This window comes from Chinchilla lanigera, unplaced genomic scaffold, assembly GCF_000276665.1.
Source record: "Chinchilla lanigera isolate Chin_1 unplaced genomic scaffold, ChiLan1.0 scaffold00012, whole genome shotgun sequence".
Classification (NCBI taxonomy): domain Eukaryota; kingdom Metazoa; phylum Chordata; class Mammalia; order Rodentia; family Chinchillidae; genus Chinchilla; species Chinchilla lanigera.
The window spans coordinates 2,319,083-2,335,423 of record NW_004955413.1 but is presented as its reverse complement, the minus strand read 5'-3'; the positions used below and the strand labels follow the sequence as shown (position 1 = coordinate 2,335,423).

Here is a 16,341-nt window from a genome sequence, read left to right as displayed (position 1 = left end):
CGCTTGATCCCGCCCCTCATGAGGTACGCATTTCCGCATCCGCTGGGCCAGGACCCAGTTTGTGCAGAACGCAGTTCTTGCTTTGCCACTGCACTTTCGTCATGGGAGCAGATTTGGCGCCGACTTTGAAATGCGCAATAACAGTACAAGTCCAATTTATTGAACTTTTTAAATGATTAAACTCAGGCAGACTGGAACTAACAGGCAGTTGGAGTGAGGAGATTTCTACACAGTGCTCAAAAAGACTAACAGATGTGAGCGAATCTGCTGTGGAAGATCTGCTGGTTGAAAAACAAGGCGGCAAATCAGGTGATGTACCTTGATTCTCCGGTCTGTGACAGCTCCGAGTGTGCCAAGCGCTTCGGAATTAGCAAGGTGAGCCCACACCCAGGAGCGAAGAACCCCATCGGACCGAAACCTTCTAATGAAGGCGATCCTTGATTGGGCTGGGCGTCTCGGCTGGGCTTCTCGGCCCGCAGTCTGCCTTCGCCTCCTTGGCTACTGTCAGCCTCACGCCTCTGCCCAGTGGGCTGTAGGAACTCAGCCCTGTCCTTCTCCCGTCCCTTTTCGTTGTTGTTGTTCTTGCTAGAAACCTCTGGTTTTCACAGCTGCTAAAACCGAGCTAAGGCTTTAGGATAGACCATTACTCAAAACAGCTAGTGTGGGAATTAAAATATCAGCTTGTTGAAACAACGGGACGGAGTGCTGAGCTGATTGAAACAGACTTGGTTTACCGAAAGTAATTAATCCAAACTACATTAGATCATTGAAAACTCATATTTCTGTAACTGTCAGTCTTCTGCTACAATGCGCTTTTACTACTTCTGATTTTACCGTGTAAACTGGGTAACCTGTAATTTTTATACTGGCATGTTCTTTAGATAGCTTATTTTGTTATTGCTGGCTTCCATTTATGGATCATCTTGTTTGTCACTTTCTTATTATTTATTTTTTTGGTTGATCATTATGACAGTCATGCAAGCTAAATGGGATTATCCCCAATTGACAGTTCGACAGAAAGTGGCAGATTCGGCTACTTGAATGACGGAGCTGTTTATTAGCTTTTGCCTTTGTATTCTCAACATCCTGCCTGGCACATAGAATACCGCAGTTCATAATCCTTCGCATTTCAAGTGAACTGTTCTAAAAGGGTAAAAAAATAGATAGTCATCTTGGTTCACATAAGTGCAGGCTATGAGAACTTGTAATGGGGACCCCACTGGGGGTCCCAGTAGAAAGTTGGAGCAGGCTTTCTGGGGAGCTGTCTGCACTGAGACTGGAAGAACAAGGAGTTGCTATCCAAGAAAATGAAGACCAGTGACAGTGCTGTGGGGAAAGGGGAAGTCATTGCAGCTTAAAAGTGAAAAGAGAAGTTTGGTATTGACACATATCTAGTATGGTTAGAAATTAAAAGTAGTCGCTATTACGTTGGTAAGGAGGGGTGCAGATGCACCCATAGAAGATTCTGGGGATGTAAACTAAGTTGAGGAGTTTACATTTTATCCTGAAAGCAATGGCTGATAGAGAAGGGCTTTAAAGAGATGAGCAATATGAAATGTATTTGTTTTCAAAAGAAAGAAGACTCTGACTTCATTATCTAGATGGTATGAGAACTGATTTCATAAAGGAAAGCCCAGCAACAGGGAGTCCAGTTAGGAGATTGATGAATAAATCCTTAATTGACCTTGATTCTTTTTAAAATGGCCATTTTGGCCTGCAGTGGACGTCCTACACTATTTTCTGTATACCTTCGTCCCACAGAGATCTTCTGACACTTTCTTAACCTCCTGTCCCAATAGACCTTATGACCACAGCCTGTAAGATCTCCAGAATCACCACTTGGTCCCTGCTGTATTTCTTTGATTTTGTTTCACCAACTGTTTCATAAGCTCTGTATCTATCCGCTTATGCATCCTTTCCTAAAAATCCTTTTGCTTTTCTCTCTCTATTCCTTTGCTAGTATTCAGAACCCATCCTAGGAATACAAAGTCCTATGTAAGCACAATTCTTCCCTCAAATAAAGTCTGAAAAGAAACTTTTCGTTGAAAAGAAGAAGCAACACTTTGTTTACATCACAAAGATGGAAGCAGGAGTAACACTAGAAAAAACTACAAGAGGTGACTTAGCGTCACACAAATGAAATCTGAATGATGGAGTGATTTTTAAAAATGGTATGAGAATAATGAGACATCCTTTTCTTATGGATTTATAACTTAATGCTTCTTTTTTGTTCTGTAGAAATCCTACTAAAGAATATGAAGAAAAATCGAGAAAGATTCTGCAACAAAGAAAGAGAATTTGTGTACACATTCAAAGTAGGAACTGAATGCTTCAAACTGAGGGTGCCCCTCCAATTTCCTGTTCAAGAGAACCCCAGTCATTTGCATGGACGTTTGATGCTGCTGCACAATTTGCCATGCTTCATAGAAAATGGTGAGGTCTGATTTTTTAAAACTTACTACTATTTTATTTTCATATGAGCTCTGTCATTAAAAGTTTTATGTTGCAAAGCATAAAACCTGAAAGACGTTGGAAACATAAAATAAATAAAACATAACCACTCCTAAGAGTAAAAAGGTTTCCCCAGAATATTGTTTTATTAAGTATTTTCCTATAACCCTTGTATTTGTTTATAAGCAACTTAGTATAAAAATTAAAATATATAGTGAAAAATTAGTTGAAATCTAAAAGAGAGCTCTTAACCTCTGAACCAAGTAAGGTGGATTTATAAAGACTTTTCAGGTGTCACTAACTATAGTATTATAGAATTATATTGCTGAATTGATGGCCCTTTTAATGATCCAATGTTCAGTGTTGAGGTAGGAATACTAATCTCTCAACAATCTTTACCTACCTAAATTAGTTCCATAGTGATTTGTATTAAGCCATTCTAAAAGGCCTATATTCCATCTCAAAGACTGCGAAAAAATTTTAACCAAGAAAATGTTGATCATGGAAGGTTGGAATTACCTGTGAACACAGGAATTTCCTAGCACAGTCTCATCATATTCACAAGGAAACCTGACATGAAGAGGTCAGTTATTTGCCTAAGGTGGCAATGCTCCAAAATGTGGTCCTTCACTAGCGCACAGGGTATCAGCTGTGGCTTGTTAGAGATGAGGCATCTGCTCCCCACTTATTCCTGCAAGTTAGGCATCCTATGGTGGTGCTGCAGCATTCCTTTCGTCAGGTGTCCAAGGAACTGATGTGCACCAGAAATTGTGAACTACTGGTCTAAAGTCACAAACAGTGGCAGCCAGGCCAGAGGCTACTGTAGGTGTCCTGACTCCTCACCTGGCACACCCTCCACTGTGCCAATCTCTGAATAGTAGCTAAAACTGGAATCACAGATTCTCTAAATTAAATCAATTGCCATATCATCCATTTTTCTTTCAAATTTAAAAGATATGATTAGAAACTTTAAAGTTTTTCCCTTGTGAAAAATAGCCTTCAGACTCTTAAATCTATAGGTCTCTATGTCACAGCTGAGAATTTTGATCTTTATGTGATAGCATGTACTAAAAAAAAATTATTGTGCAATTAGCTAAATGTCCTAAGCTGATTTTACTTTAATTCACAATTCTCTTAAGGGTATTAGATTCACATTGGCATGCCTGAGTCAGGTAAAATATCCCCTTTTTACATCTACATTTTGCTAATGATGGTATTCACTGTCCCTCTTACAGACTTAAAAGAAGCTCTGAGCCAATTTATAGAAGAAGAATCCCTCCGAGATTATGATGAAGATGCTGAAGCAGCCTTGGAAGCTGTGAAATCAGGTGAAGTAGATTTACATCAACTGGCAAGTACATGGGCCAAAGCCTATGCCGAGGTAAGAAAGTAGATCAGATTGTATGCCTCAAGTATATTCTTAATGTGGATGAGGAGTTTTAAATTGCTAAATGTTGAAACAGCTCATAGAATCCTTTATTCTCTACATACCAGTAATGCACAATATATGTTGCTACTTCTTTGCTTCTTTCCTATAGCTATATGTGCATATAAACTAAATATGGTCAGATGTGATGGCACACACTTGTAATCCCAGCACTGTGGGAGGCTGAGGCAGATGGGTTGTAAGTTTGAGCCCACCCTAGGCAACTTAGCAAGACCCTGTTTCAAAATTTAAAAAAAAAATTTAAAAGTCTGGTGATTGTAGCTTAGTGTGAAGATCCTGGGTTCAGTACAGTACTACACACCTATACACAAAAGACAAAATATATTTTATGAAATACCTTTGCAAAACAAGAAGCTCCTAAAATGTACCTAACCAGCATGGGCTCTCAGATTTAGTAATTAAAACTACAGGACAGTGCCAGTTGTGATGGTGTAAACCTGTAAGCCTAGCACTCCAGAGGCTGAGGCAGGAAGATCTTAATGTTGATGCCAGCCTGGACTACATAGCAAGATGCTATTTTAAAAAAATAAAAAATAAAGAGTTAGGTGTGGTAGATGCCTATAATCCCAGCATCTGGGAGGCTGAAATAGAAGGATCACCTAGAGTCCTGACCAGCCTGAACTACATATGCGACCCTGTCTCAAAAAACGAAAAAGAAAGAGGAAAAGAGAAGGGGCGGGATATATAGTTCAGTGGTAGAGGCTCTGGGTTTGATCCCTTCGCATAACACCCACAAATAATTACAGAGCACCCGTGAGTTTGGAATTTCAGATAAATGAATAAATTTTTAGTGTAAGTATGTCCCACATGTTACATGGACCATATTTATGCTAAAAAGTATTTGCTTCTAATTTAAGTGAAAGTCTTATATTTTATTGGCAACTATAAACCACCCGTAGTTGTTCCTTTTAAGCTTTGGTTTCCTTTGTCCTCTCAGTTAGTGTCATATAGTTACATAATGTCATCATTTTTATTTAAATAACACCATTTCATAAGTCTAAGATGCCATAAATTATAACACACACATTATTATTTTACTAATTAAGAACAGACACCACCACCGTTTAAGCTATGACAGAATGCCAAGATGCCACTGAGTGTAAGTTGTAAAGAAAGACTCAAAAATATCATCAAGTCCCTCAAGTAATCTTGTCTTTGGCAAGATCAGTTTCAGTTCATTGATGTGAGCAGACACTAGATTCAGCAACTTTCAAAATGCTTGAGGGCCAGGGATATAGCTCAGTGGCACAGTACCTGCCTGGCAAGCACAAAGTCCTGAATTGGATTCCCGGTGCAAAAACAAAAAACAAAAAGAATGCATATGAATGCATAGGAAGAAGGAGTATGTGTAATCCCCTTTCCAGTACTGTATCTCTTGAGGGAATGGTATGAGTTAGATCAAGGAAACCTCTGTTTAGTGCTTGTTTCTCAGGCGGTAGCTTCTATCTGATCATTGGCTTGTGCTAAGTTTAAAATCAGTGCTACAAGTTATTATAGCCAGATGATTGGTTAGTAGTCACTAGACTTCTGGTGTTACATGTGGCTAATGAGATCCTCATGATCTTGCACTGGCTCCATCCAGTGGTTTCAGCCTGAACCTGCAATGGATTTGAGCAAAGGTTGAATCACGTGGAATGGTTATGATTCTTAAAGCAGTGCCAGGTCAGAAGTAGAGTATAGTGCTCAGAGTAAATCCTAGGGATGTGGGAGAAATGAAACCCTAGTTCTAGGTTAATCTAGTCCCCCGAAACTCCTCCTGCCTGCTATAGCATTTGAATTACAAGAGGAAGAGGTTACCTGTTGATTGGCCATGTTCAAGATCCCCATTTCTGTGGCTTATTCATTTGTTTTAAAGTAATTTATCATTGCACCCCAGTTTTTATTATTTTCATTGATAAGAAAAAGGAAGACTTTATTTAGATAGCTTTTTTCTATAGATACCTATTTGCAAAAATCAATAATGGAAAAAACTATCTAAATCTGTTGCCATTCATGTAATCATTGAAAAGGCGCTTTGCAGCTTGTCTGTCCCCAGTGTGTCTGTCTACAGAGTTGAGGGACTGTACCTCCCTGGCTGTATCTATGTGTGCTCAACAGAACCCTTCAGCATGGTTCTACTTTTCTAGGTTAGCAGTATTTACTCTGTCCCTTTATCACTGTGTGATAGCTGTCACTTTATATGCTAAAGAGTTTATATTTTTAAAAGAAAATGTAATACTTTTTAAAAGAACATATTAAAAGGTCAAAATAACATTGCACATGTTTAATATAGATATGAGTGAATTGGATTTTTAAGGTCAGTGTGTCATTTGACAGGTAAGCACATAGGTCACCTCATGTTCTAAATACATAGCTTATAAAACCTTTCTAGAGTCTTTTTAATAAATAGAAGTCTTTACTAATTATATAATTAAACATGCAAATTATTGCGATCATGCAGTACATTAGAAAGTCCAGGTTATCAGTCATCACTGTCTTGAAATAGCCACTGTGAAGGTTTTGTTGATAATCCCTCTGTGAGGGGGAATCATATACATTTACTTATCTTTTACTGTGCACACTTCCTGTCTTTTTCAGTACATTGATATGTCCCCTCACCTCACCCCCAGGAAATAATAGCAACAATTTGGTTTACATCTCTCCATATTCGTCTCTGCCTTTGGTCTTATGTAATGTATATAGTGGTACCTGGGTTTGCAAACTTAATTTGTTTTACAATTTTGGGGAAGATGGCTACGTTTGTGTTTATGTGGGGAAGATGGCCACAGTTGTGTTTGTTACCTAATGCAGAGTTTGTGAACAGACATAAAATTTTGCCAAACGCTTCTGTTTGCAATCCGAATTATTTGCAAACAGGAACATTTGTGAACCAAGGCATTGCTATTTACATGTAGTGTAAGTACAGTAGAGGATTTTTCTGTCCCTATAAGGTACTCAAAAATGGGATTGTAAGATATATACTTCTTTAGTGGTATGTTACATAAAGATACTGTGTCCTGATTTAAGAATGTCTGTGTATCATCTTATAGACCACATTAGAGTATGCAAGGCCAGAAGAGCCCAGCTGGGATGAAGATTTTGCAGATGTGTACCATGATCTAATCCATTCTCCAGCCTCTGAAACTCTTCTAAATCTGGAACATAATTACTTTGTTAGTATCTCAGAACTTATTGGTGAAAGAGATGTGGAGCTGAAAAAATTAAGAGAAAGGTATTTGCATATTTTTGCATTATCATAATTGAGAGTTACATTGTCAAATCTGATGGCCTGAAGAACAACTTGTTTTCATATTTTATAAAATTAAGGGATAAAATAGAATAAATTATGTAATATTAGAAATTAATTTTCTTGTGAGCTCAAGTATGGTATTTCAACTGCGAGAGTCCTCATAGCATTAAAGAACTTCTCTATTTTTTAACCTGAATAAGTTATGCTGGCCGTATATATCTAGTAAGAACTAGATGACCTTCAGTTTTCTGTGATCCTGACATAACCCAAGGTAGCCCTGTCTCCTTAGATCTTCACTCTAACCCTTCTGTTTAATAGAGTATTAATAATCATAGTACTATTACTTTTCCCATTTTACAGAGGTGAAGACTTTGGCTTTAAAAAGCTCAGTAACCTTTCTGAAGGCAAGCTGGAATTTTAAACAAAGAAATGTGACTCCATAGTTATGAACCACTCGCTATACCTTGCTATCATCCTGGTCACAGCCTCCTCTTTCGTGTCCTGCTCTGAGTCCATGGTCTCTCTCAGTTCACTTTGTAAACTTATTTACATTAGAAAGGAAGAACAGTAGTATTGTTCCAAGAAAAAAATTTTTTTTTAAAACAAGGTCTGGCTATGTAGCCCAGGCTGGCCTAGAACTCATGGTAATTCTCTTGCCTCAGCCTCCCAAGTGCTGAAATTACAGGCATGTACCACCACACCTAGATATTTCAAGAAATTTTAATCAGATTTGAATTCATTCTTTATGGATTACTTAATACAGTATGAAAATTGTGGCTTTGTGAATCATTATTTTTTCAGAGTGAATAAAATGCTCCTAGCATTGTTTATTTTTAATCACAATTCTGCATACTACTTCCTCATATATAAACTGTCTTCTTTCTAGATAATCCTTTTTTTCTTTTTGAGACAGGATCTTGCTACATAACTGGTTTTAAGCTCACTATGTAGCGCCAGGCTGGCCTCAAACTAGCGGCAATCTTTCTGTCACAGTTTCCTGAGTGCTGGGATTATAGGCATGCACTACCACGTCAAGCCCATAGACAATTAATTTTAATGTATTAGAATCTATTAACAGTTGTTACTTTAAAATATTTATTTAAATCTTTAGATGTACTGGCTGCTAAGATTTTTTTTAATGTTATGGATGTAAAATTTCTTTGGTTGTGAAAGTATACTAGAATTAAATCACATATTTTTTTGTGTGATTGATACAATAACCCAAAGAAGTAAATTTAAAACTATGTTCTGCTCCTTGCTTTTATTAGCTTCCCATTAAAAAACCATTAAGACTAGCAAGATGAGAATAATATTTTATTTTGAGGTCTATCATAGTCAAGAAAAGTTAAAATATACAAAAATCATAAGCAGCTCGATTTAGTTATTAGGTACTTCTGAGGAATAGTCTTCTGGGTACCAGAATGGTATTCTTATTATATTGTATATATTTGTAGGTTTCTTCACAATTCTCCTCTGGGCCATTTAGTCTCATGTCATAAAATAGTATAGCCATCCCTGTGTCAAAAAGAGCATGATACTCTAAGACATTTATTAGTCTTTTTTGTAGGTTTGAGTTTGTTGGGACAATGTATTCTTTTCTGCCTGGGATACTTGCTGTATGGGTAGTTGCCACTAGGTAAATAGTTAAAGCTGCTATGTCCCTGGGGAAGATAGTAATTTATTTTTTTTCTCATTCTTTATTGTTTAGCCAATAAAATGGTGAATAGATTTTAAACATAAAATGCAGAACTGTATTTTAAAATATATGAAAATGTGATTACCTAATACTAATTATTTGTCTGATTTTTTTTTTTTTACTACTAGTTAGACCTTCAAATAATATAATCCTCAATTCATTTTATTTTATTTTTTTTTTTTTTTGGTTTTTCTCCGGTACCGGGAACCGAACTCATGACCTTGCGCTTGCCAGGCAGACGCTTTGCCGCTGAGCTAAATCCCCAGCCCCTCTCAATTCATTTTAAATTGGTCCTTAGATCTCCAATTTTCAGAACTATCCTTAAGGTCTGGGGATGTAGCTCAGTAGCTCAGTGCCTGCTTGGCAGGCATGAGACCCTGAGTTCGATTCCCAGTACCAAAAAGAAAATGCAGAACTATATTCTATCTATCTGAGTAGAGTTGGCCCTCTGTATCTGTGAATTCAACCAACTGCAGCTCAAAAATACTCTGGGAAAAAACTGTCCTGTTGTACAGACTTTTTTATCTTGCCATTCCCTAAACAATACAACAACTATTTTATAGTGTTTACGTTGTATTAGGTATTATACGTAACATAGAGATGATTTAAAGAATAAGGGTGTACATTGGTTGTATGCAAATACTGCACCATTTTGTATAAGGGACGTGAATGTTTTCGTATCCTTGGGGGTTCTGGAGTCCAACCCCACAGATCCCAAGGGGCAGCCAAATGCTGATAACTTCCCATCTTGGCTCCCTATATACTTGCTACTAGTACTTTCACTGATGCATTACCCTAAATTGCAGTGTACTCTGCTGGCTACTTGCTATAGCTCCCTGAAAATCCTGTCTCTGGCCATCAGTACTCTGAATTTTTTTAAAAATAGATTCCTGTTCTACATGACTCTTCACCTTTTCAGAAACTGAATTGATTTACTAATTATTTAACTTTTTTACTTGATAGTTTTTCTACTTAGTAGGAATTTGTTTTTTATTGTTCGACATGTTCTTTGGCCAAATTTCTACATGTGGCTTTACCTTTTATTTTTCTTTCTAAATACATAAATAATATTACAATGCATGCATTTTAAAGACAGTTTTATAGTTTATATATGTCCAAACTATTAGCTTAGATAAATAAAAAGCTAGTAATGCAATATTTGTTGCACAGGAGAGCAGTATGACTTAAAATAAATTGAAATTCACTAGAGTGTGTGGAGGCTCACCAAGAATGTTGGTGCTTGAGTCACTTACCCAGCTCATGAACAGAAGTGACACATTTTCTTACTTTTCATTTCATTGCCATTTTATGTCTTTAAAAGATATTTTCGTAGCACACCCTCAGTATAGTTAGAGAGATATTTTCTCTTTAGATGCCTGTAAGATAATATGCAGGTTGCAGAATTGTCACACCTGATGTACTGGTCCAATGTATATTTAGTATTTCATCTGAAATACATAAGATTTCCCTTGACCGTAATCATAGAAAATATATATTGTATCATTATTGGGGACCCCTGCAGTGAGTCCCCAGTGTCCTATGGTGTTATGTATTCTGGCACACAGCAGAAAGAAAGAGCAAGAGACAAAATAGCAATGCAATAACTGGGTGTTCGTGGGGAACAAAAGGCCACAAGGTAGCCAGAACCGTGGTATTTAATGATCACATTCACACTGAGGAAAATGGTGAGGAGATTGCAGTTGGATGTCCTAAAAAAAAGTGGTTAGGTAGACAAGGCTTGTACAAGAGGGAATAAAGCATTCTTGCAAAAGGGACAGAACAGCCAGATTCAGGTTGTAGTTAACAAGTAATTTGCTTTGTGGCCAGTTTTGGGAAGGAATTTTCTCTGGAGTCACACAGGCCTCACTGGGAGTGTTATCGCCCCACAGGTCCACAGCCCACCTCTCTGGGACCCACTGTGGCCATTGGTGTAGAGCAATGCTAGCCCAATGCCACCTGCTTGCTATCATGAAGAGGCCAGAGTCACTAATTAAACTGAAAGCTAGTGTAGTGAAGTCGCCTCTGTGGCCCATGCTGCTTGCTAGTAAGCACAGTCACATTGGTGCCTGGCGGGGGGGCAACATGGCGTTCCTCCGTGTATCATTAACTGTAGTTTTAGCTACTTACATTTTGGACATATTTAGTATGAAATAAAAGGGTGAACTAAGTGTTTGCAAAATTTTATTTGTTGAGTTTTGTCTCCTTGCCCCCCACAAGAAAATTTTTTTTAGCAAACCAGATCTGAGCTATTTCTTTAAAAAATGGCAGTGGTACTTCTTTATCCATTAGCAGGAACACATGGAATGTAAAATATCAATGGAATTTATATCTAAGTTTACATTTATAAATATTTAAGTTATTTCTGTTTCTACATAAAAGTCTTACTTGCAAGTGTAATCTTCATCTGACCTATAGTAGTTATTAAAATGTTAATAGGGTCACTTGCATTAGAACTAAATGGTGATTCAATGATATTGAATATATAATACCAGAAGATATAGATATGTCAGTGCACAAGGCCCTATGTACAATCCCTAGTGGGGGAAAGGAAGGAATGATTGAAGGATGAGTGGATGGAAGGAAAGGAGGACTTCTAAACTGAATGAACAAGTTTCATTCATCACATATATATATGGTATCCTAATCATTGGAACTAAGTATACATTAATTTTAAAGAGCAATTTCCTTAAATTAAGAATGACAGTAAAACTTGGTTTATATCTGTATTTTGTTCTGTTTTGGCATATTTGAAATGTGTTTTAGAACAAACTTTTTGCACGCATTTGTATTAGAATCTTTTAATATCTAACTAATTCTTAATTTGGGTTTTTAAATGACCATGTTTATTAAACTATACATACAGCTGGACACAGTGATGCATGCTTATAATCCCAGCTACTTGAGAGGCTGAGGCAGGAGAATTGCTAGTTGAAAGCCACCCTCGGTATAGCAAGGCCCTGTCTCAGATAAAAAGGGCAGAGACTATAGCACAGAAAAAGCAACAAACTACAGCTCAATAAATTTTCATAAAGTAAATACACCCTCCTCATCATCACCCACATAAGAAGCAAGGTGTCTCCAGCCCTGCAGAAATCTTCCTCATGCCTTTGTCACTACCACTGTCCTCCCACAAGTAAATGTTGTCTGACACTGCCCGTTAGTTTCTCCCATTCTTACTTTATATTTGGACAAATGAGAAGGGAAAGGCTACACTGTATCTCCAGACCATGTGTTCTCTAATGGGAATTTTGTGACTGAGCAGTGTGGCTCTTAGAACCTAATTGGCAGCTTGTGCATGTAATTTAGTAACTTTCAGAGGTTGAGATCCCTTCCATTCTTGTACAAATATATGACAAATTTAGACAAATAGAAAATCTCTGTAAGGTGGACTTGCAGAAAACTTTTTAGAAAATTTGTAGATGAGAAGGTGCCTGGAAATATTAAATATTAGCTAAGTATTAAATATTAGCTCAGCTATTAAATATTAGCTGAGGTAACTTAAAGGTCACATGGGTTTAAGCAGTAAATTTATATTACAGTTCAGTTGCACAAATGATGTGAATATTAGATGATATTACTGTGATTCCCACATTCCCATTTCAAGGATTCACGTGTTCTCCAGTATTGTTGTTAGCATTCCTGGATATATGGCTGTAAAGCAGACATTTTATTTTCACTTTGGTTCAGTTAATCTGATTGCTCACTGAATCAGATTGCTTGGTATATTGGAAGTGTGATGAATAGGTCTGATGAATGTATGTTTTAGACAAGGTGTTGAAATGGAAAAGGTGATGCAGGAATTGGGAAAATCACTCACAGACCAAGATGTAAATTCACTGGCTGCTCAGCATTTTGAATCTCAGCAAGTAAGTGAAATACGGTGATTTTTACATATACAGTTACATTTTCTTTTACTTACTAATTTTTGAAAGAAAAACTAAACAGTTGGCCCACTGTGTCTTTCAGGATTTAGAGAATAAATGGTCAAACGAATTAAAACAATCAACAGCCATCCAAAAGCAAGAATATCAAGAATGGGTGATAAAACTTCATCAAGACTTGAAAAATCCCAACAACAGCTCCCTGAGGTATTGAACATTATTCTTCTTATTCATTTAAAATTCCATTCCATTATTAGGAATAGTTTATATTTATTGGGAATTTTTAGGCTTACTGTATTTATTTTTAAGGTACAAGTGAATATTCAAGGTAATTTTATGTTCCTTTCAGTACATTTTGTATTGTAGACTACATGTGTATTGTTTTAGGGGTGGGGAGTTGTGATTCGTTGGTTTAAAATAGTGATTTTAACCCCCTAGGACTTCAGCTGTAGAAATCTTTTAAGGTGCATACTCTTAAATACCACACTCTCCTTTGTTTTCCTTAGTTTTTGTTCACTGCAATTGGTTGAATGCCAGACACTCTAAGCAGAAAAACAAAAACTGTGGAGCTAATATTAAAAAAAGGTTTGACCTGTAAATAAAATAATACTGTACAAATTGAGATCTGTAGTAATAGATGCATGGATAGAAATAATATGGAGGATTTTCATATTCCTATCTTGTGTAGCACATTCCTACAGTGTGTTTCACACATTACCTTAGAGCTTGGCAGGGTTGTATTATTTCCTGGCTATATCTTTATGTTCGAGATTTCCTACTTTCAAATCCTAAAGTATATTCAACTAAAAATGCACGAAGAACACTGTAATAACAATTTTCACAATATGCTAGTATATACCATAAACATTTTTAAATGCATCTATTTATATAATATTAGTCTCTCCTACTAGTTTTGCCTTGGAGGAAATAATTATGTCTAGGTTTTTCAACCATTGTATACCCAGCTCCTTGCCCAGGATGTAGCCCTTGATACTGGCACATTGAGACATGCTAAGTAAATATTTATGGGATGAGGGATAGGTTTTTGTTAAGCTCTTTGTCTAATACCTTAATCACCTTTTATGTACCTATTATAATCTTTTACTTGTCTAATGTTTTCCTCAAACCCTTGGGTGCAGTCTTCTAGGAACTATTCTAGATCCTTTACTCACCAACCAACCTTTTAAAAATAACAAGAAATAGCTGAATAAAATAGGAGTAGACTCAAATAGAGAAAAAAATAACAGTACATTATGCATAAGACTGTATAAATTAATATGTATTGAGACAAAATCTAAAATATATGCAGTAAAATCTATACAGCTTCTTCCTACAGAAGCTCCTTGCTAACAAAGTTACCATCAGTTGCTTTAGTTTCAGAAAGCCAGTCATAGCATCAATCCCACTGTGTAAATACAGGCCTCTGGCTGCCTCTGCTTTTGACCTCAATAATCCTATGAAAAAATATTTTTACTGTGACTTTGCTAGTTTGCCTTCCCTTTTGATAGATGTTTACTTGATGAGTGGAAACCTGTTTTCCACAAAACTCTATAGGCTAAGTGAGGTGTGTGGAAGGATAAAGCACATAAAGTAAAACTCATCTATTTTAGGTGTTCAGTTTTGTGAATGTTGATAAAACTGGTCATAAAATCATTACCACAATCAAGAATCAGTATTTTGCTGTTATGCTTTCTAGACCATCCCTTCCCCCTCCCGAGTCCCTGTCAACCTGCCTGATTTCTGTCATTATAGCTTTGATGTTTCCAGAGGGTCATATAAGTAGAATCAAGCTGTATGTTGCAGTTAATAGCTTGCATCTTTTATTTGGCATAGTACTTTTGGGACTCATTCATACTGTTCTAAGTATCAGTGCAATGTTTTGCTTTTCTTTTTATTATTCAGGAATATTCTGGTACTCATTATTTTACCCATGTATTTGGTGATGAATTTTTCAGGTATTTCAGGATTTGAGCAGTTATAAATTAAGCTGTTATAACCATTCATAGTACCAGGCCATGTGATAGGTATATGTTTAATTTCATAAAAAACTGCCACGCAGTTTTCCAGAGTGCTGTACAACTTGCATTCCCACCACTGGAGCATGAGTCGCAGCTGCACCACACTTAGCGCTGCTGTTTAGCCACTCTAGCAGGTTTTGTAATAACTGCTCATTCTCATTTTCCTTAGCATTTCCTCGATGACTAATAATGCTAAATATTTTTTCATGTGCTAATTTTCTGTCTATGTCTCTCCTTTGTGTTTGTTATTGAGTTGTGTGCATATGGTATATATTATGGATACAAGTCTATCATCAAACCTATTTCTTTGGTAGAAAGTACATTTTATGTTATGTATGTTTTATCACAGTAAAAACATAAAAATAGTGGTATACAATGAAAAAAACACCTACTATTAGTGACACAGGAAGTCTCCAGGACATGTGCAGATATCCCAAGAGGCCTGATTACAAAAAGCAGCTAAGTTAAGACATGAACTCAAGGAAGTATTTTACTGTGTAATCTAAAAAACAAAATAATGAAACAATAGGAAAAAACAGGTCTCATCAGTTTTGTCACTTGATTTGATCCTTATTGTGAGCTGATTTTATCCTGTAAGTGGTGCAGATTTTCTCTTGATTAGGGGTTTCCTGGCTAGCAGACCAGTCCTTAGGTTGGAGAGAACCTTCAGACACCTTTCATAGTCCCTCAAGTCTTGGTTTAGGCAAGAGTTCACCTTGCTGGTCATTTTCTTGGCTTACAGGGTTAAGAGAATGGTCCTTTGCATTCTCTCCATTCTGATCCTCTAAGGAGGGGATTTGGAGTGAAGAGACATTTCATGAACAGCTTCAAGAGGAAACACACACCTCCTCAAAGTTTATTTCTTGTGGAATGTCAACACTCTGCTCAAGTCTGGCCAGCTGACTCTGCAATAGTGCTCTACTGAGGCAGTGCTGTAATCATATCAGAAGTACCTGGCAAGGATTCTTGCTCCAAGGCCTCCTTCTCAAAAAGGTCTGTGTCCTCCTGTATGAATATGGCCTTCTCTATGGAAATCTGTTCCTTGTGACACTCTGCACATTGCTGTTGGATTTGATACTCTTATTGTTTCAGCATTTCCATCATTTCCTTTTCCTTTAGGCTACAGTGATATTCCTCTTGCAGCTGGATCTTCTCTTGCCTATTCTTTTCTTTGCCTGCCGCAATTTTTCTGTAGTGATAAAGTCGGTGAACCAGGTATTCTACTGGGTCACTGGGCTGAACCTTTGCCACTTTTGCCAGTACCTGGGACAGTCTATTTCCAAAGCACCTTTTCAAGTAATCAGTTTCCATCTAGGGAACCCACGCAGGGTCTCCTCTGCAAGCGCCATCAAACATATTCTTTAAATATTGTCTTCCTGGTCTTTGGCTTGTCTTTTCATTCTCTTAATACTGTATTTCAGAGAGCAAAGTTTTTCATTTTAATTAGTTGCAACTCAATAGATTTTAAAACTAAGACTTGTTTTTTCAAGTTACTTTCTGGTTCACAAAATTAAGAAGGTACAGAGATTTACCTCTGGCCCACATATATGTAGTAGAGAGGTACATTACAACTGAGAACCTACATTGCAAGCCAGATGTGCTGCCTTATACCTGTAGTC

General features: G+C 37.0%; 1 protein-coding gene and 1 pseudogene across 2 annotated transcripts in view; one reads left to right on the top strand and one right to left on the bottom strand.

The window, feature by feature from the left end:
- The first annotated feature begins 115 nt into the window (after window positions 1-115).
- LOC102003328 (chromosome unknown open reading frame, human C12orf4) overlaps window positions 116-16,341 on the top strand; it is a 36,795-nt gene continuing 20,569 nt past the window's right edge. The window contains exons 1-6 of one of the 2 annotated variants that reach the window (XM_013511553.1): window positions 116-375; window positions 2,239-2,433; window positions 3,687-3,832; window positions 6,928-7,109; window positions 12,590-12,689; window positions 12,790-12,911. In XM_013511553.1, coding sequence (XP_013367007.1) covers window positions 2,256-2,433; window positions 3,687-3,832; window positions 6,928-7,109; window positions 12,590-12,689; window positions 12,790-12,911 — 728 coding nt within the window. In that variant the 5' untranslated portion in view covers window positions 116-375; window positions 2,239-2,255. The remainder of the gene's footprint in view (window positions 376-2,238; window positions 2,434-3,686; window positions 3,833-6,927; window positions 7,110-12,589; window positions 12,690-12,789; window positions 12,912-16,341) is intronic. The other variant, XM_005378731.2, reaches the window with a different exon arrangement.
- On the bottom strand, window positions 15,469-16,093 carry LOC102003008 (annotated as a pseudogene).